The sequence below is a fragment of the Ammospiza caudacuta genome, chromosome 31 (genome assembly GCF_027887145.1).
Source record: "Ammospiza caudacuta isolate bAmmCau1 chromosome 31, bAmmCau1.pri, whole genome shotgun sequence".
Classification (NCBI taxonomy): Eukaryota; Metazoa; Chordata; class Aves; order Passeriformes; family Passerellidae; genus Ammospiza; species Ammospiza caudacuta.
Window position 1 is genome coordinate 3,048,548 of NC_080623.1, and position 21,440 is coordinate 3,069,987.

At 48.2% G+C, this 21,440-nt stretch overlaps 1 protein-coding gene across 1 annotated transcript; it reads right to left on the reverse strand.

Annotated features, from left to right (window-relative positions):
- Positions 1 to 1,896: 1,896 nt before the first annotated feature.
- ANKRD33 (ankyrin repeat domain 33) lies at positions 1,897 to 5,905 on the reverse strand. The gene is made up of 4 exons (XM_058822060.1): positions 5,585 to 5,905; positions 4,152 to 4,281; positions 3,154 to 3,294; positions 1,897 to 2,687 (listed from the first exon to the last, which is right to left on the reverse strand). Exons 1-4 carry the CDS (start codon positions 5,903 to 5,905, stop codon positions 1,897 to 1,899), a joined length of 1,383 nt encoding a protein of 460 aa, XP_058678043.1.
- Positions 5,906 to 21,440: the final 15,535 nt, after the last annotated feature.

A 21,440-nucleotide genomic window follows, 5' to 3' on the forward strand; every position in this document is an offset into this window, starting at 1 on the left:
CCTGTACATTATTTACCACAATTCCCAATACCTATCACCTATGTCAGACAGTGAGCTTCTACTCTAAACCAATCTAAAAACACCAACATCTCCCAGAAGATGGAGGCCAAGAAGAAGGAAAAAGGACAAGGCACGCCCAGATTCCTCCATCTTTGTACCCCGAGCCCCATTCTAAAACCATCACAAATCGATTTTTCACCCCGTGACAAACTAACTGTCATTCTACTTAAACTCTTTTGACTTGTAACTCTTCATGTAAAGGTTGGGGTAGGAGCAGCTCAGCCTCACGTTCCTGCACCCTGGGGTGGAGCTGGGTTTGGGGTGATCTTGAAATATCTTGAAAAATCTGGGAACACCAGTGTTGGGGAAGATGAAACAGGAAAGCCTTATAAATATGATTGCCTGGCAAAAGATTTTGAGAATATGGAAACTATAAGCGAGATTGAAATGAAAGCAAGCTTTGAGATCCCTCAGTTACTGAACAACAGGAAAACAATGATGTGGCCAGCTGAAGGTGATTCCCTTTTGATGAAACAACACCCTCTGCTTGCAGACAGCTCCAAGGGTCCAAGCAGACCTTACTGGCTTGGCAGAAGGGTCCAAAGAGGAGTTTTTAGGGTTTAAAACTACTCCAAAGAGGAGTTTTTAGGGTTTCCAAAGAGTAGTTTTCAGGCTTAGCAGAAGGGGCCCAAAGAGGAGATTTTAGGGTTGTAACACAGTATGGGAATGCAGTGATTTTTATAGGCTGTATGGAAATGCTGTAGGACTTGTGTATTGTACTAGATTGGTTAGTGAGAATCAGAATATTCAACACAGAACATTTATTGTATTGAAACGGGAACTTCGCACTCTTGCCTTTTACTCTCTTATACTTTTACTCTCTGACCCTCTCATCCTCTCTACCCCTCTCTCCTCTCGGGCCTGCTGAGCTGTGCCTGGCAGCCCCCAGCAGCTCCCTGCACTTGGCCCTTTGCAATAAACCCCAAATTCCACAACCAGAAGAAGATTTATTATATTGTAATGCGAACCTCACTCTCTTATCCTCTTTTTTACTCTCTCATCCTCTCTCTCATCCTCTTTATCTCTCTCTTCTCTTGGGCCTGCTCCAGCTGTGCCTGGCAGCTCCAGGCAGGTCCCTGCACTTGGCCCTTTGCAATAAACCCCAAATTCCACGCCCTGGCTTCAGAGATCTCTCGTGTCCTTCTGTCCCAACCGTGCTAACCCCCATTGCTCCTACACACCAGCACCCTGCTGCTGCTGCTTGGTGATGTTGGAGCTCTGGGGGCAGCTGGGATGGAGCCCATGAGCATCCCAAGCTTCATTTTCAGCCTGTGCCTGCAGCTGGTGCTCCTTTCACAGCACGGAGCTGCTCCCCGTGCTGAGCCTTGGTGTGTCCATCCACCACCCAGGGGCACACAGGAGTGGGGAATGTCACTGAGGAGGTGACAGGGCAGCCAGGGGGACACTGACAGCAAAAGGGGAGCATTCCTGCCAGCCCCAGAGCAACCCTGAGCTTTATTCATGGAACCAATCCCGTTAACATGGCAACCACCACTTCCATTTTAATTTCCTCAGACACATTCCAATTCATCGAGGGCTTGGGAAAATCAAAGAGGCAAAAAAAAAGAAAAAGAGGAAAAATAGGAAGGACTTGTGTCACAGTCCTGCTCCCTGGCATTCCTGGAGCTTCAGAGTCTCTGGACATCAGTGCCCAGCACATGTCCCATCTAGGGTGGCCACCCTTGGGGTGGAGAGGACGAGAGGCCAGGCAGGAGCCTGTGAGCCTTTGGGGATATTCCATTCCCATCCACTGGGAACAAAACCCCCACGGGCCAGAAAAATCAGCAAACCCAAGGGGACAGCAAAAACCTTGACCCCACCCCACCACCTCCCTCCTTAGCCTTTCTTTTTCTTCTTCTTCTTCTTTTTCTCCTTCTCCTTGTCCCCCTTCTTGGCCTCCTCGGCCGCTTTCTTCTCCTCCTTCAGCACCTTGTACCTCCACTGGGGTGGCTGCAGCAGGTGCTTGTCCTTCACACGTGGTTTCCTCTCCCCAGAGGATGACCCAGAGGCTTTGCTGACTTTGATTTTGGGCACGGGCTCCCAGGGGAAGACGCTGTTCCCCCTGCGCAGCCACCGCGGCAGGAAGCTCAGGAACCGCCTTGGGGGCGGCGGCGGCGGTCGGAACTCAGACACAACCTGGCCATTACAGGAGGATCCCCCCGTGCTGGGCCTTGAGGATGGCTCTGAATCTTCTGATTCCTCACCTGGACCCACCACGTGCTGCCCCAGGATCTCCTGCACCGAGAGGCGGCGCTTGCCCACCTCGGGCGGGCTGTCGGGGCACACGGTTTGGCAGGCGGTGGCCACGAAGGGGCTGCCCATGGCCGTGGTCATCCTCACCATGTGGTCCAGCACGCCGTCCTCCTCGGGGTTCCGCGGGATGTTGAAGGTGAAGATGGACCTGATCTTCTCCGAGAGCCTCTTGCTCCTGGATTTGGGGCTCAGGGCTTTGGCCACCAGCTCGGCCAGCGCTGGCCACTCGGGTTGGTATTGGGCTGCGAACTGCTCAGCGCGCGGGCGCCGCAGGAGGCTCCGGATGCGCAGGGTGGTCTCGAAGCGGCCGGTGAAGGTTGCCCATTCCCTGGCTGTCTTCCCCTTGACGGCATCCACGGCCTGCAGGTCAGCTCCTGAGCACAGCAGAGAGCACACTCAGGGTCCCAGAGGAGGTGGGATTGGCACACCCAGGGTCCCAGAGGAGATGTGATTGGCACACACAGGGGTCCCAGAGATGTGATTGGCACCCCCAGGGTCTCTGGGGGATGTGATTGGCACACCAGGATCCCATGGGGGATATGATTGGCATACCCAGGGTCCCAGAGGAGATGTGATTGGCACGCCAAGGGTCCCAGAGGATGTGATTGGCACACCCAGGGGTCCCAGAGGATGTGATTGGCATACCCAGGGTCTCTGGGGGATGTGATTGGCATACCAAGGGTCCCAGAGGAGATGTGTTCCCAGAGGAGATGTGATCCCATAGGAGATGTGATTGCCACACCCAGGGTCCCAGAGCAGATGTGATTAGCACACCAGGGTCCCAGAGGAGATGAGATCCCAGGGGAGATGTGATTGCTGTCCCCCTCTGGGGACACTCACCTGCCAGCAGCAGGGCGGTGACGCAGTCCTGCCGCCCCTGCACCGCCGCCTTCATCAGCGCCGTCAGCCCCCGCGGGTCCCTCTGGTCCACCTCCAGGGCAGGGTAGTAGTTCAGGAGGTAGTTGACAATGGTGATGTGTCCTTGAGAGCCAGAGAGAAGCTGTGTTAGAGCTCCCACAGTTACCAGAGGCCATGGCTGGACAGAGAATTCAGCAGCTGCATTCCGTGGGGGTGCAGGTGTGGAGGATTGGAGGGGTCAGGATTGGAAGGGTTTGGGTCCATTTTGGTTTGGGTCCATTTTGATATGGGTCCATTTTGGTTTGGGTCTACTTTGGTTTGGCTCCATTTTGGTTTGGGTCCATTTCAGTTTGGGGCCATTTCGGTTTGGGTCCATTTCGGTTTGTGGCCAATTTTGGTTTGGGTCCATTTTGGTTTGGCTCTACTTTGGTTTGGCTCCATTGTGGTTTGGGTCCATTGTGGTTTGGGTGACTCGGGTACACCGAGTCATCAGAGAAGATGTTCCATTTTGGTTTGGGTCTATTTGGGTTTGGGTCCATTTTGGGTTTATTTTGAGCTGAGCATGGAGGGAACACCAATGCTGAACCAGCTGCTTTAGTGAAGAACACAGGAAAGACTCAAAAAATGCAAAAAAACCCCATAAAATGATGAACTCTAGCAAGGACACAATGGAGATCGAGACTGATCCCCACTTTGGGACCCTTCTCCTTCCCCTCCTGCTAAATCAAGGGGAGGGAGCCAGGCTGGAGGTTTGGGCAGGTAAATAAATCCCTGTGACTCCTGGGGCAGCCCAGCTCTGCCACCCAACCCATCTCCACCGCAGCAATCTCCATTTTCTCATCATTTTGAAAGCAGAGCTGAACCCCAAGTGTAGCTGATGTCCCACATCCCATGGGAGCACAGCTTTCATGACAGAAAAAACCCTTTTGGGGTTTTTGGGGGGAGCACAGGGGGTCCCATCCCTTCCTGAGGCTGCTGACCTGCCTGGGCTGCCATCATGAGGGCCGTGTTGCCGTCATTGTCCTGCTGGTTGATGTTGATGTAGGGACACTTCTGCAGCAGGGGCACGATGTCCACGAAGCCCTTGCAGCAGGCGACCATCAGCGCGTTCTGGAGGGGGGACAGCAACAACTCAGCACCACGGTCCCACCACGGGGATCCCACGGCCATTCCAAACTGTCCTCCCACTCAAACCAGGCTGGAGCAGGATGGGAGGGCAGACAAAGGTTCTGCTCCAAGGATTGGATCAATCCCAGGAGATCCTCCTGTCTCACTTGATTTAGCCTTCAGGATTTGCCTGCTCCAAGGTTTGGATCAATCCCAGGAGGTCCATCCCACCTTCCTGCTCCACCTGCTTTAGCAGCCTCTAGCCTTCAGGATTTGCCTTCTCCAGGTAAATCCTCATTCTGCTCCAAGGATTGGATCAATCAAGGAGATCCATCCCACCCAGGCCTCTTCCTCCTGCCCCACCTGCTCTAGCAACCATCATCCACCAGCATTTGTATGCTCCTGGAAAATCCTTATTCATCTCCAAGGTTTGGATCAATCCAGGAGATCCATCCCAACTTCCTGCTCCACCTGCTCTAGCAACCTCCAGTCTTCAGGATTTGCCTGCTCCTGGAAAATCCTTGTTCTGCTCCAAGGACTGGATCAATCCGAGAGACTCATCCCACCCTCCTACTCCACTTGCTTCAGCAACCCCCAGCCTTCAGGATTTGCCTTCTCCAGGAAAATCCTCCTTCAGCTCCAAGGTTTGGATCAATCCAGGAGATCCATCCCACCCATCCCACCTTCCTGCCTCACCTGCTTTAGCAACCTTCAGCGTTCAGGATTTGCCTGCTCCTGGAAAATCCTCATTCAGCTCCAAGGATTGGACCAATCCCAGAAGATCCACCCCACCTTCCTGCCCTACCTTCTCTAGCAACACTCAGTCTCCAGGATTTGCCTGCGCCTGGAAAACCTCATTCTTCTCCAAGGATTGGATCAATCCAGGAGATCCATCCCACCTTCCTGCCCTACCTGCTCTAGCAGCCCCCAGCCTTCAGGATTTGCCTGTTTGTGGCAAATTCTTCTTCTGCTCCACAATTTTGATCAGTACCAGGAGATCCATCCCACCCTCCCGCCCACCTGCAGCCCCCAACCTCCAGGATTTCCCTGCTCTTAGAAAATCCTCATTTTACTCGAAAGTTTGGATCAATCCCAGGAGACCCATCCCACCCTCCTGCCCCCATGCAACCCGCAGTCTTCAGGATTTGCCTTCTCCAGGAAAACCCTCATTCTGCTCCAAAGTTTGGATCAATCCAGGAGATCCATCCCCCCCTCCTGCCCACCTGCAGCCCTCAGCCTCCAGGATTTCCCTGAGAACCCCGGTTCAGCCCTGCAGGGTCCCTCCCCACCCTCCCCAGGAGCTCACCCTCCCGTTGATGTCCAGCTCCGTGGCCTCGCTGCGGCTCACCCCGCGCTCCAGCCTCTCCCACACCAGCTTGGCATCATTCCTGGCACAGCACTGGTACAGGCTGAGGAACCCATCCCCGCCAGCCTCGGGGGACACCTCGTAGCAGGGGTACACCGAGTCGTCAGAGAAGATGCTGCTGCTGTCCGAGGGCTCCGAGGATCCTGAGGATGTTTCCTCCTCTTCCTCCTCCTCCTCCTCATAGTGCAGCTCCGGGTCAGAGGCATCCAGGCTGGCGCTGGGAGCTGCAGCAGGTTCTGCTCCTCCGCAGGCATCTGTCATCCGGCCCAGCCCTGCCCGGGTGGCCGAGGGGGCACTCGGGGCTGTCACTGCCCTGTGCAGGCACAGGGAGGTGGCACCAGCTGGGGTGGCATGGTTTGCCTCAGGTACCTCAGGTCTCTCCCTGTAGATTTCTTCCCCAGGTGTGTCAGCCACCTCTCCCTCCCCACCCCCCCCCTCCATTTGGTTTGGGCTTATTTTGGTTTGGCTCCATTTTGGGTTTGAGTCTATTTGGGTTTGGAGCCATTTTAGTTTGGGTCTGTTTTGGTTTGGCTCCATTTTGGTTTGGGTCCATTTCAGTTTGGGGCCATTTTGGGTTTGGATCTATTTTGGTTCGGGTCTATTTGGGTTTGGGGCCATTTTGGTTTGGGTCCATTTTGGGTTTGGGTCCATTTTGGTTTGGGTTTATTTTGGTTTGGCTCCATTTTGGTTTGGATCCATTTTCAGTTTGGCTCCATTTTAGTTTGGGCTTATTTTTGTTTGGGTGTGTTTCAGTTTGGGCCTGTTTTGGTTTGGATCCATTTCGGTTTGGCTCCATTTTGGGTTTGGGGCCTATCAGCTTTTGCCACACCACGCTGTAGATGCTTTAAATCTAATTATCTAAAGTTCCCCCTCGTGGCTCCCACTACAATGCATCTTTCAAAGTTCTTTCTCCAAAATATCCAATATTATTTGCCTCCACACCCTTACTCCAGTGTTTTCATCCTCTGTGAGGATTTATTCCTCCACTACAGTTTGTAATTTCCAGTCTCTGAATTCTATTAATGAGGAATTTAATTTAATTTTCAATCTCTGAATTCCATTAATGAGGAATTTATTCCTCTACTACAGTTTGTAATTCTTAATCTCTGAATTCCATTAATGAGGAATTTAATTTAATTTAATTTTCAATCTCTGAATTCCATGAATGAGGAATTCATTCTTCTACTACAGTTTGTAGTTTTCAATCTCTGAATTCCATGAATGAGGAATTTATTCTTCTACTACAGGTTTATAATTTTCAATATCTGAATGCCATTAATGAGGAATTTAATTTAATTTAATTTTTAATCTCTGAATTCCATGAATGAGGAATTAATTCTTCTACCACAGGTTTGTAATTTCCAGTCTCTGAATTCCATGAATGAGGAATTAATTCTTCTACCACAGGTTTATAATTTTCAATATCTGAATGCCGTTAATGAGGAACTTAATTTAATTTAATTTTTAATCTCTGAATTCCGTTTAATTTAATTTCTAATCTCTGAATACAGCAGCTCCTGGCTCCCCCAGGACACAGGATCAGGGCAGCAGGGATCAAACCCTCTCACTCCTTCGCAGAAGCCACCAATTAATTAATTAATTAGGAGGAAAACTCCAAATTCCACGAAACTCCCCCACCCCTCAGGTGTTCCCAAGCACGGAGGGAAATTCCTCTCACCTGGGACTGCTCAGATCTTCCCCGTGGGTCCCTCTTCACCTGGGCAGCATCCTGGCCACAACCAGGAGGAAAAACTCACCGAGCATCCCTGGAATGTCCCTCTGTCCCCTCTGCGGGGAAAAACACGTTTGTGCCCCGAGCCTGAGGTGGCTTTTTGGCACCAAAGCTGTGACAACCCGCACGTTGACGTGGGGCTCAGCTACCCGAGAGATCTTAAATTAAATTGTTGCTTAAAATGGCTGAGCAGGATCAGGGCAGGATTTAGTGTCTTTAGCTGAGGAGCTGCTGGGAGCACCGGGCTGTGGTTTTTATATTTTTATACAACCTGAGCAGCCCCACAGGCTCAGCTGAAAGCCCCCCAAAAAAACTCATTTCCACCTGAGTTTCTAGCCAGGTGAATTGGCTGGGCAGGTAATTCTGGGAATTGGCTGAGCAGATAAATCTGGGAATTCTCTGAACTGGCAGAGCAGATAAATCTGCTTGTGAAACGCAAAGCTGTGCTTGGTGTCAGGTACACACAGTGTGTATTTGTGATATGTGTGGAGACCAACACTGGGCCAGTCATAAAGATGAATTTTAATAATAACTCAGGAAAGTAAAGCATGGAAGAAGGCTTTGAACTTATCTTTTGTTTGCAATTAACCTTAGTTGATTTAGGAGCATTGGAATTAAAGCGTTAAGGATGTTGCTCTTTGCTTGTAGTTAAGGCTTAAAGAGTTCTGCAATAAAAACCTTTTGAAGTATAATTTTAGAATATTTCTTGTGTCCTTGAAACTAGATATATTTATATTTATTTTATATATAAAAATTATATATATTTATAGAAACTATATATATTTATTTTATATGTAAACTATATATATGTATAGAAACTATATATATTTTTATATATATAAATTATATCTTTTATAGAAACTATAGATACATATTTATATATTCATATATATTTATACTTATATTTATATCTATATATAAACCATATATACTTATAGCAACTATATATTTATATTTATTATATATATAAACTATATATTTATAGAAACTATATATATTTATATTTATTATATATATTTGGAATATATATATTTGGAATATATATAAAGGAAACTTGCTTATCTCACACCTTATTGAAGCAGAGAAAAACAGCTTGAGAAAGGAAGATGAACTTCTACTCAAGGATTTGTAATTTTGACCAAGGGAAGATGGACATCACTGTTATAGTCCTTGTAATTAAAAGTTGGACCCACATCTGGAGAGCTGGACCTCACCAGATGGGATTTGTCTTTCTTCTTTTGGAAACCGGACCACCACCACCTGGGATACTCCTTTTCTGGGATACATCCTGAGAAAAACTAAATCACAATAATGTATGGAATTGTGAAATAAAAATTGGGACTAGAAACTGCTGATGAGTAAAAATTTGAATAAAACTGCTGAGAAAGCTGATGAGTACTCCTATAAATACCTGTGAGCCTCAACTATTAGTGTGCAGTTGGAGGGAAAACTTCTCCCACTGTACCCAGAGCTGTATTGCTCATCATTCATTAATTAATAAATTTGTTGCTGCTTGAATATTGGCCCAATCAAGCTTCTCATTTATAACATGCTCCAGTCAAAGGCTCGGACATCTGAAATGTCCACGTGCATTCAACAAACTCTGTGAAATCCCCTTGGAGTTTCCATCCCTCCTGCTCCACTGGGAATGGATCCCAAAGCTCTCGGCCCAAGAGCTGCAAAAATTGTTTTTCCTGAATTCCACGTGAAGCCTGACTGTTCTCTTCAGCTTTAAAGGGGTTTTTATTGTTGTTGTTTGTGTGTTGTGGAGGTTTTTATGTTTTTCCTGAAGTTCAAGGGCCAGCTGGACTCTGAGAGGGCGTTCCCAGCCCCTGGGAATATAAGATTTTCTTGCCAAAAAGGCAGGAATTTGGTGCCAAGGCAAATCGTGGGAGAGGGCAGAGGGCACTTTGCTGCACACACAAAAATATGTGAAATATATGAAAAATATGGATCAGAGGAAGGATCCCAGCTGTTCTCTCTGTGCTGGGAAGCACGAGCTGGGAATTTTGGGGCTGAATATAAAGATCCTGGGGCTGCATATAAAAATCCTGGTACTAAATATAAAGACTCTGGTGCTGAATATGAATATTCTGGTGCTGAATATAAAAATTCTGGTGCTGAATATAAAGATTCTGGTGCTGAATATGAATATTCTGGCACAGAATATGAAGACTCTGGTGCTGAATATAAAGATTCTAGTGTTGAACATATGCTGGTGCTGAATATGAATATTCTGGTGCTGAATATAAAGATACTGGTGTTGAATATAAAGATACTGGTGCTGAATACAAAAATGCTGGTGCTGAAGATAAATTTACTAGTGCTGAATATAAAGATACTGGTGATGAATATAAAAATTCTGGCACCGAATATAAAGATTTTCGTGCTGAATATGAATATTCTGGGGCTGAATATGAATATTCTGGCACTGAATAGGAATATCCTGGTGCTAAATATAAAAATTCTGGTGCTGAATATAAAGATACTGGGGCTAAATATAAAGATTCTGGTGCTGAATATAAAAATTCTGGTGGTGAATATAAAGATCCTGATACTGAATATAAAGACCCTGGTGCTGAATATGAATATTCAGGTGCTGAATATTAAGATGCTGGTGCTGAATATTAAGATGCTGGTGCTGAATATGAAAATTTTGGTGCTGAATGTAAAGATTCTAGTGCTGAATATGAATGTTCTGGCACTGACTATGAAGATCCTGGTGCTGAATATAAAAATTCTGGTGCTGAATATAAAAATGCTGGTGCTGAATATAAAGATTTTGGTGCTAAATGTAAAGATCCTGGTGCTGAATATAAAAATGCTGGTGCTGAATATAAATGTACTAGTGCTGAATATAAAGATACTGGTGCTGAATATGAAGATTCTGGCACTGAATATGAATATCCTGATGCTAAATATGAATATTCTGGTGCTGAATATGAAGATTCTGGCACTGAATATGAATATCCTGATGCTAAATATGAATATTCTGGTGCTGAATATAAAGATACTGGTGCTGAATATGAATATTCTGGTGCTGAATATAAAAATTCTGGCACTGAATATAAAGATTTTGGTGCTGAATATAAATATTCTGCTGCTGAATATTAAGATTCTGGCACAGAATATGAAGACCCTGGTGCTGAATATAAAGATTCTAGTGTTGAATATGAATGTTCTGGCACTGACTATGAAGATCCTGGTGCTGAATATAAAAATTCTGGTGCTGAATATAAAGATTTTGGTGCTAAATGTAAAGATCCTGGTACTGAATATAAAGACCCTGGTGCTGAATATAAATGTACTAGTGCTGAATATAAAGATACTGGTGCTGAATATGAAGATTCTGGCACTGAATATGAATATCCTGATGCTAAATATGAATATTCTGGTGCTGAATATGAATATTCTGGCACTGAATATAAAGATCCTGGTGCTGAATATAAAGATCCTGGTGCTGAATATAAAAATTCTGGCACTGAATATAAAGATTTTGTTGCTGAATATGAATATTCTGCTGCTGAATATTAAGATTCTGGCACAGAATATGAAGACCCTGGTGCTGAATATAAAGATTCTAGTGTTGAATATAAAAATGTTGGTGCTGAATATGAATATGCTGGTGCTGAATATAAAAATCCTGATACTGAATATAAAGACCCTGGTGCTGAATATAAATATATTAGTGCTTAATATGAATATTCTGGCACTGAATATGAATATCCTGATGCTAAATATAAAGATTCTGGTGCTGAATATGAATATCTTGGTGCTGAATATAAATATTTTGGTGCAAAATGTTAAGATCCTGGTGCTGAATATGAAGATGCTGGTGCTCAATATGAATATGCTGGCATTGAATATGAATATTCTGGCACTGAAGGTGCAGATCCTGGTGCTGAATATGAATATCCTGGCACTGAATATGAATATCCTGGCATTGAATATTAATATTCTGGCACTGAATATGAATATTCTGGCACTGAAGGCACAGATGCTGGTGCTGACCATGAGGATCCCCAATGCTGAACACCACAATCGTGATGCTGAACGTGCAGCTCCCAGGCACAGCAGGGTCACCGTGGCGTCGCCCTGCTGTGACACCTCCTGCCAGCCTCATGCTCTGCCTTACCGCAGGGAGCAGATTTAGGGCTTAAGGAGTCACCCTGGCAGCCATGTGCCGTAATCTGCTGCTGGAAAAGTCAGCAGGCACTCAGGCAGTTATGTAAGGACAGGGCTGGGTACTGGAGCGGGTGCCCAGGTGGTGCCAGGGCTGGTGCCAGCACAGAAGGGTCTTGGTGTGGTTGTTATGTACAATAGGTAGCCCTAAATGTGCACCAGAAACATTGAGGTTAAGCGCTTCCATTATATGGAAAATATCAGGAATTCTCCTGCAGGAGCTCATGGTAAAAATGGAAATGTCAGCTCCAAAATTCAATATATCCAAGGGTTACTCCAAGAAAAGGGTGTCAGGACAAACAGGACCCGAATCCCCCCAAAATAATACCTTGACCCTAAACCCTAACCTTAACCAAACCCAATAATAACATATAAGCAGAAATCAAACAAAAAACATAACTCTAAAGCTAAAAACTGCTCTGAGGCAGTTATGTAAGGACAGGGCTGGGCACTGGAGTGGGTGCCCAGGTGGTGCCAGGGCTGGTGCCAGCACAGAAGGGTCTTGGTGTGGTTGTTATGTACAACAGGCAGCCCCAAATCTGCACCTGAAACATTGGGGCTAAATTATTTCATTACATGGAAAATATCAGGAATTCTCCTGCAGGAGCTCATGGTAAAAATGGAAATGTCAGCTCCAAAATTCAATATATCCAAGGGTTACTCCAAGAAAAGGGTGTCAGGACAAACAGGACCTGAATCCCCTAAAAATAATACCTTAACCCTAAACCCTAACCTTAACCAAATATAAGCAGAAATCAAACAAAAACCATAACTCTAAAGCTAAAAACTGCTCTGAGGCAGTTATGTAAGGACAGGGCTGGGCGCTGGAGTGGGTGCCCAGGTGGTGCCAGGGCTGGTGCCAGCACAGAAAGGTCTTGGTGTGGTTGTTATGTACAACAGGCAGCCCCAAATCTGCACCTGAAACATTGGGGCTAAATTATTTCATTACATGGAAAATATCAGGAATTCTCCTGCAGGAGCTCATGGTAGAAATTGAAATGTCAGCTCCAAAATTCAATATATCCAAAGGTTACTCCAAGGAAAGGGTGTCAGGACAAACAGGACCTGAATCCCCCCAAAATAATACCTTAACCCTAAACCCTAACCTTAACCAAATATAAGCAGAAATCAAACAAAAAACATAACTCTAAAGCTAAAAACTGCTCTGAGGCAGTTATGTAAGGACAGGGCTGGGCACTGGAGTGGGTGCCCAGGTGGTGCCAAGGCTGGTGCCAGCACAGAAAGGTCTTGGTGTGGTTGTTATGTACAACAGGCAGCCCCAAATCTGCACCTGAAACATTGGGGCTAAATTATTTCATTACATGGAAAATATCAGGAATTCTCCTGCAGGAGCTCATGATAAAAATGGAAATGTCAGCTCCAAAATTCAATATATCCAAGGGTTACTCCAAGAAAAAGCTGTCAGGACAAACAGGACATGAATCTCCTAAAAGTAATATTTTAACCCTAAAATCCTAACATTAACCTAACCCAACAATAACATATAAGCAGAAATCAAACAAAAAAAATAACTCCAATGCTAAAAAATTATAATCCATAAAACCTCCCAAGTCCTACCCAAAATCTAACCCTAAAGACAATACTAACAATAATCCTAACAAAATCACCAAACCTGAATATTAATCAAACCCAAATAACACTAAAGGTAAAACAAAAGCCAAAACCAAGAGCAAAACCAAATCCTAACCATAACCCTGACCTAACCCTAACATTGACCCTAACACTAACACCAACCCCAACCCCTAATCCTAACCAAACCCTGACTCAACACTAACCTAAAAGCAAAAACAAAACCCAAAATATAACTACAAAGCTAAAAAAAAAAACTAATCCAAAAAATCCGTTTTACCCAAAATCTAACCCTAAAGACAATGCCAAAAATAATCCCAACAAAATCCCTAAACCTGAATATTAAACCAAACCCAAATAACACTAAAGGTAAAACAAAACCTGAAACCAAGAGCAAACCCAGATTCTAACCAGAACCCTGACCCAACACTGAACTCTAACCCTAACAATAACCCTAAGCCAAACCCAATACTGACCCATAAACAGAAACCAAACCCAAAATATGCATTTAAAGCTAAAGAAACCTAATCCAAAAAACCCCTATGTTTTACCCAAAATCTAACCCTAAATACAATGCTAACAATAATCCTAACAAAATCCCGAAACCCTAACACTAAGCCAAACCCAAATAACACTAAAGGTAAAACAAAAGCCCAAACCAAGGGCAAAACCAATCCCGAACTATAACCCTGACGAAATACTGAACCCTAACCCTAACACCAACCCCAACCCCTATTCCTAACCCAAGCCCTAACCCAACACTAACCTATAAGCAGAAACCAAACAAAAAAACAGAACTCCAAAGCTAAAAAAATAATCTTAATCCAAAACAACCCCCAAGCCTTACCCAAATCTAACCCTAAAGACAATGCTAACAATAATCCTAACAAAATCCCTAAACCTGAATACTAAGCCAAACCCAAATAATACTAAAGGTAAAACAAAAGCCAAAACCAAGAGCAAATCCAAATCTTAACAATAACCATAGCCAAACACTGAACCCTAACAATAACCCTAACCCCTAGCCCCAACCCTTAGCTTAACCCAATACTAGCCTATAAGCAAAAACCAAACCAAAAACATAACTGTAAAGCTATAAAAAAACTAAATAAAAAAACCCCAAGTCTTACGCAAATACAATGTTAAATACAATGCTAACAATAATCTTAAAAAATCCCTAAACCTGAATAATAACCCAAATAACACTAAAGCAAAAACGAAAGCCCAAACCAAGAGCAAATCCAAATCTTAACCATAACCATAGCCAAACACTGAACCCTAACCCCAAGCAGAAACCAAACCAAAAAACAGAACTCCAAAGCTAAAAAAAAACCTTAATCCAAAAAAACCCCCAAGTCTTCCCCAAAATCTAACCCTAAACACAATGCTAACAATAGTCATACCAAAATCACTAAACGGGAATCCTATTCCAAACCCAAATAACACTAAAGGTAAAACAAAAGCCCAAACCAAGAGCAAAACCAATCCCGAACTATGACCCTGACCAAACACTGAACCCCAACCCTGATCAATCATCGAACCCCAACCCTGACCCTGATCAATCATCGAACCCTAACCCTGATCAATCATCGAACCCCGACCCTGATCAATCATCAAACCCTAACCCTGACCCTGATCAATCATCGAACCCCAACCCTAACCCTGATCAAACATCGAACCCCAACCCTAACCCTGATCAATCATCGAACCCCAACCCTAACCCTGATCAATCATCGAACCCTGACCCTGACCCTGATCAATCATCGAACCCTGACCCTGACCCTGATCAATCATCGTACCCCAACCCTGACCCTGATCAATCATCGAACCCTGACCCTGATCAATCATCGAACCCCAACCCTAACCCTGATCAATCATCGAACCCTAACCCTGATCAAACATCGAACCCCAACCCTAACCCTGATCAAACATCGAACCCCAACCCTGATCAAACATCGAACCCCAACCCTAACCCTGATCAATCATCGAACGCTAACCCTGATCAAACATCGAACCCTAACCCTGATCAAACATCGAACCCCAACCCTGACCCTGATCAATCATCGAACCCTGACCCTGACCCTGATCAAACATCGAACCCCAACCCCAACCCTGATCAAACATCGAACCCCAACCCTGACCCTGATCAATCATCGAACGCTAACCCGAACCCCAACCCTGACCCCTCGGCCGCCCCTGTTGGGTGGTTCTGAGCCGGGCGAGGCGCGTTCGCCTCCTCTGCAGACGCGCAGCGGCCCCGTGTGGCTGCTCCGCTGAGCTCGGACCGGGCCCGGCTCGGTCCCAGCGCTGGCACGGCCCGGCCCGGCCCGGCTCGTGTGGGACAGGCGGCTGCGGGGCTCCCTTGGCGTTCCTCTCCTCTGCTGCCTTCCTCTTCCCTTTCCTTTCTCCTTTCCCCTTTCCTTTCTTTTCTCCTTTCCCCTTTCCTTTCTTTTTCCTTTCTTTTTCCTTTCCTTTCCTTTCCTTTCCGCCAATGACGTCACGATACGAGTGACGTCAGCGGTAACCACGGCAACGGGGCGGGGCTTGGCGGGGTGGGCGTGACCGAGCTTTGCCCGGTTCCGCCGCCAGGGGACGCTGTGGGCACGTGGCCCGGCAGAGCCGTATGCAAAAATATGCAAAAACATGCAAATGAAGAGGGGAAGGAGTGGCGCCTCCTTGCGGGCGGGTTTTGGGGCCACCGGGGATGGAGGGGAGGGGTCCCCGTGTTCGCCCCCCCAACTGAGGGGGTTGTGGGGGATACAGGGAACCCCGGGTGGGGAGAGCAAGATTGGGACCCCCACATCGGGGGTGTCCCCCCCATTCCCAGCACCCCAATAACGGGGGGAATCCTGTTCCCCCCCCTACTCCATGGGCTGCTGAGGGGGTTGTGGGGGGTACAGGGAACCCCGAGGTGTGGGACCCCCACACTGGGGGTCTCCCCCTCATTCCCAGCACTCCCATAACGGAGGGGTCCCCATGTTCCCCCCCGCCTCCATGGAGCCGGGGCTGCTGAGGGGGTTCCGTGGGGTCTCCCCCCATTCCCAGCACCCCCAATTAGAGGAGGGGTCCCCGTGTTCTCCCCCCCAACTAAGGGGGTTGTGGGGGGTACAGGGAACCCCGGGGACGGGGTGGAAGGAGGTGTGGGACCCCCACATTGGGGTCTCCTCTATTCCCGGGACCCCCACACTGGGGTCTCCCCCTCATTCCCAGCACCCTAATTAGAGGAGGAGTCCCCGTGTCCCCCTCTTCACCACTCCATGGGGTACTGAGGGGGTTGTGGGGGGCACAGGGGCTGGGGAACGAGGTGTGGGACCCCCACACTGCGGTCTCCCCCATTCCCACCACCCCAATTAGCGGAGGCCGCTCCGCTAATGATGAAAATGAGGGGAGCCAATCCTCAGTCCTGACCGCCCTCCCTTCCCCTCCTGTCACAGCTTTAAATGCCGAACCATTAAAATTTTCCGCCTCATTTGCGGCTCCTCTCGGTTCATTTTCCCGGGATTCTCCGTTTATTTATCCCCGAGCCCCGCGGGAGCGGCGGATCCGCTGCGTTTGGGGGGGCTCCGGGTAATTGAGCAGCTGATGAGAACAACTTAATTAGAGTCAGCTGGAAAATTGGGGAAAACAGCCCCGATCAGCATCACACCCACCCCAGGCCCCTCCTGCGGGATGGCAATTTTGGAGTGAATTTTGGGGTGAATTTTGGGTTTTTTGGGGTCACTTTGGGGATTTTGAGGGGTCCCAGTGTGGGGTTTGGGGTCTCAGAATTTTGGGATGTGAATTTTGGGGTGAATTTTGGGGGTTTTGGGGTCACTTTGGGGATTTGAGGGGTCTCAGAGTGGGGTTTGGGGTCTCAGAATTTTGAGATGTGAATTTTGGGATGAATTTTGCGGCTAATTTTGGGATTAATTTGGGGGTTTTTGGGGTCACTTTGGGGATTTGAGGGGTCTCAAAGTGGGGTTTGGGGTCTCAGAATTTTTTGGGATGTGAATTGTGGGATTAATTTTGGGGTTAATTTTAATTTTGGGATGTGAATTTTAAGGTTAATTTTGGGGGGAATTTTGGGTGATTTTGTGGGTTTGAGGGGTCTCAGAGTGGGGTTTGGGATCTCAGAATTTTGGGATGTGATTTTTGGGATTAATTTTGGGGTTAATTTTAATTTTGGGATGTGATTTTGGGGTGACTTTTGGGGTCACTTTGGGGTTTTGAGGGGTCCCAGTGTGGGTCTCAGAATTTTGAGATGTGAATTTTGGGATGAATTTTAGGATTAATTTTTGGGGTGAATCTTGGGATGAATTTTGGGGTTTTGAGGGGGTCTCAGAGTGGGGTTTGGGGTCCCAGTGTGGGGTTCGGGATCAGTTTGGGCTCTCAGAATTTCGGGATGTGAATTTTAGGATGTGATTTTTGGGATGAATTTTGGGGTTAATTTCGGGGTCACTTTGGGGTTTTGAGGGGTCTCAGAGAGGAGTTTGAGGTCTCAGAACTTTGGGATGAATTTTGGGGTTAAATTTGGGGTGAATTTTGGGATGTGGATTTTGGGGTTAATTTTGCGATCTGAATTTTTGGGGTTAATTTTGGGATGTGGATTTTGGGATATGAATTTCTTGGATGGATTTTGGGATTCATTTTGGGGTTAATTTTTAGGATGTATTTTGCGAAGGAGGCAGAGCTGCCCTTCCTTCCAGCCAGCAGCTAATTGGCTTTATCAGCGGTTAATTGGGAATTAAGAGGAGCATCCCCATCCCACCCAGAGGACGCAGGGGGGCGCAATGAGATTTTCAATTTCCCCCCCCCCCCCATTTTATGGCCGCTGAGCACTTTAGGGTTGTTTTTTCCCCTATTTTTCCCGTGGTTTTTCCTATTTTCTCGTGTATTTTCCCCATTCCTGGTGCTCCCAGTCCCCTCCTCGGCTTCTCCCCACCCCAGGGTTGGGGGCACCCCCCTCCTGCACCCCAAAATTCACATCCCAAAAATTAATTCCAAAATTCGCGCCCCAAAATTCACCCCAAGATTAATCTCAAAGCTCGCATCCCAAAATTCATATCCCCAAAATTAACCCCAAAAATTCACACCCCAAAATTCACACCCCAAAATTAACCCCCAAAATTCATCCCAAAATTCACACCCCAAAATGAAGCCCAAAATGAAGCCCAAAATGAAGCCCAAAACTCCCATCCCAAATTCACGCCCCAAAATTCCCACCCCAAATTTAGCCCCAAATTTAACCACAAAATTATTCCCAAAATTAACCCCAAAAATAATTCCAAAATTCACGCCCCAAAATTATTCCTGAAATTCACCCCCCAAAATTCATCCCAAAACTCCCATCCCAAATTCACGCCCCAAAATTCCCACCCCAAATTTAACCCCAAAATCCATCCCAAAATTATTCCTAAAATTCACACCCCAAAATTAATCCCAAAATTCTTCCTAAAATTCGCATCCCAAAATTCACACCCTAAAATTAACCCCAAAACTCACATCCCGAATGCACGCCCCAAATTTAACCCAAAATTCGCATCCCAAAATTCTCATCCCAAGATTAACCCCCAAATTCACACCCCAAAATTAAGCCCAAAATGCACATCCCTAATTCACGCCCCAAAATTCCCACCCCAAATTTAACCCCAAAATTCATCCTAAATCTCACATCCAAATTTAACCCCAAAATTCCCACCCCAAATTTAACCCCAAATTTAACCCCAAAATTCATCCTAAATCTCACATCCGAATTTAACCCCAAAATTCACATCCCAAATTCACGCCCCAAAATTCCCACCCCAAATTTAACCCCAAAATTAATGCTAAAATTGAAATCCCAAAATTCCCATTTTTGGGCCCGCAGGGAGCAGCAGCTGCAGCGCTCCGAGCTCGTTCTCCATCTCCAGGCAGGGAAATAAATGGATTAAAATCAACCAAAAACCGCCTGAGCTCCCCCGTGTGCCCCCCCGGCCGTAAATCAGCATAAACGCAATTTCCATATTCATGGATTTATCCCGTAACTGCCCCGGTCCCGATTAAACGCGCCCCGGGGGGCGAAGGGGGGTCCCGGAGGGGGGGGCTGGGATGGGAGGGGGGGTCTGATCTTCATCGCCTTCCTCAGGGGGTGGGGAGGGGTCAGAGCCTCTCCTCATCCTCATCCTGAGGGGCTGGAAAGGGATGGGATCCCCTCCTCATCCTCATCCTGAGGGAATGGGGGGGTTCTGATCTTCATCGCCTTCACGAGGGGTCTGGAGAGGGAATGGGGGGGGTTCTGATCTTCATCACCTTCCTCAGGGGGTGGGGAGGGGTCAGAGCCTCTCCTCATCCTCATCCTCTTCCTCATCCTGAGGGAATGGGGGGGTTCTGGTCTTCATCACCTTCCTGAGGGGCTGGAAAGGGATGGGATCCCCTCCTCATCCTCATCCTGAGGGAATGGGGGGGTTCTGATCTTCATCGCCTTCCTCAGGGGGTGGGGAGGGGTCAGAGCCTATCCTCATCCTCATCCTCTTCCTCATCCTGAAGGAATGGGGGGAGTTCTGGTGTTCATCACCTTCCTGAGGGGTCTGGAGAGGGAATGGGGGGGTTCTGATCTTCATCGCCTTCACGAGGGGGTGGCGAGGGGTCAGAGCCTCTCCTCATCCTCATCTTCTTCCTCATCATGAAGGAATGGGGGGGTTCTGATCTTCATCACCTTCCTGAGGGGCTGGAGAGGGGTGGGATCCTCTCCTCATCCTCATCCTGAGGGAATGGGGGGGGGTTCTGATCTTCATCGCCTTCACGAGGGGGTGGGGAGGGGTCAGAGCCTCTCCTCATCTTCCTCCTGAGGGAATGGGGAGGGATGGGATTCTCTCCTCTTCCTCTTTTTGAGGGATTGGGGGGTTCTGCTCTTCATCACCTTCCTCAGGGGGTGTGGGGGGTTGGGTCAGAGCCTCTCCTCATCCTCATCCTGAGGGGCTGGAGAGGGAATGGGGGGTTCTGCCCTTCCTGAGGGGATGGGATCCCCTCCTCATCCTCTTTCTGAGGGGCTAGGGGGGGGTCTGCTCTTCATCACCTCCCTGAGGGCATGGGGAGGGGTCAGATCCTCTCCTCACCTTCCTCCTGTGGGAATGGGAGGGTTCTGATCTTCATCGCCTTTCTCAGGGGATGGGGAGGGGTCAGAGCCTCTCCTCATGCTCTTCCTGAGGGGCTGGGGAGGGATGGGATCCCCTCCTCATCCTCTTTTTGAGGGGCTGGAGAGAGAGTGGGGGGATTCTGCTCCTTATCACCTTCCTGAGGGGATGGGGAGGGGTAGGATTCTCTCCTCATCCTCATCCTGAGGGGTTGGTGAGGGAATGGGGGGGTCTGCTCTTCATCACCTTCCTCAGGGGGTGAGGAGGGGTGGGATCCCCTCCTCATCCTCTTCCTGAGGGAATGGGGGTGTTCTGCTCTTCATCTTCTTCCTGAGGGCATGGAGAAGGGTGGGATTCTCTCCTCATCCTCATCCTGAGGGAATGGGGGGGGTCTGCTCTTCATCCCCTTCCTGAGGGCCTGGGGGGGGGATCCTGTCCTCATCCTCCTCCTGAAGGACTGGAGCAGGGAATGGGGGGGGGGGGGGGGGGGGGGTTCTGCTCCTCATCTTCCTCCCGAGGGGCTTGAGAAGGGTGGGATCTTCTCTTCATCCTCTTTTTGGGGGAATTGAGGGTGTTCTGCTCCTCATCCTCCTCCCCCGCTCCTGCCCGAGGGTCTCCGAGCTGGGTCCGAGCCTCGGCCGCGCTCCTGTCCCCCCCCTCCCCATTTCCCCCATTTCCCTTCAGTTCCTCCCTTTCTCTCCTTCCTCTTCCTCTTCCCCTTCCCCTTCTTCTTCCCCTTCCTCTTCCTCCTCCCCAGCGCTGCCGGGACCCCCCAGACCCCTCCCCCTTTAACCCCGGGGGTGCTGCTGTGGGGGATGTGGGGGGACCCAGCCGTGCCCCCCCCCCCCCGTGTCTGGGGACACCGATGTCCCTCCTGTGGCTGTGACAGGTCCCTGTCAGCCCTAACGACCCCGCGCCTGCCGGGCCCCGCGGCTCCGAGCTCGTTAAGGGCGATTTAATGAGGGAGCAGCAGCCGCAGCCGCGGGCGGATCGGCGCCGCCGGAGGGACAGCGAGGGCGGGAGAGACCCCCGAGAATGGTCAGAGCACCCCGAGAATGGTCAGAGCACCCCGAGAATCCCCACAGCCCCCCGGGAATGGTCAGAGCACTCCGAGAATCCCCACAGCCCCCCAAAAATGGTCACAGACCCACCGAGAATGATCAGAGCACCCCGAGAATCCCCACAGCCCCCCGGGAATGGT

Bases quoted from the DNA above. Each gene is read 5' to 3' on its own strand.
- ANKRD33 (XM_058822060.1), bottom strand. From the start codon at position 5,905: ATGACAGATGCCTGCGGAGGAGCAGAACCTGCTGCAGCTCCCAGCGCC. The intron at 4,282-5,584 runs GTGAGCTCCTGG...TCCCCCCTCCAG, and splicing joins AGCTGGACATCAACGGGAGG to AACGCGCTGATGGTCGCCTG. The intron at 3,295-4,151 runs GTCAGCAGCCTC...CTGGCTCTCAAG, and splicing joins CATGATGGCAGCCCAGGCAG to GACACATCACCATTGTCAAC.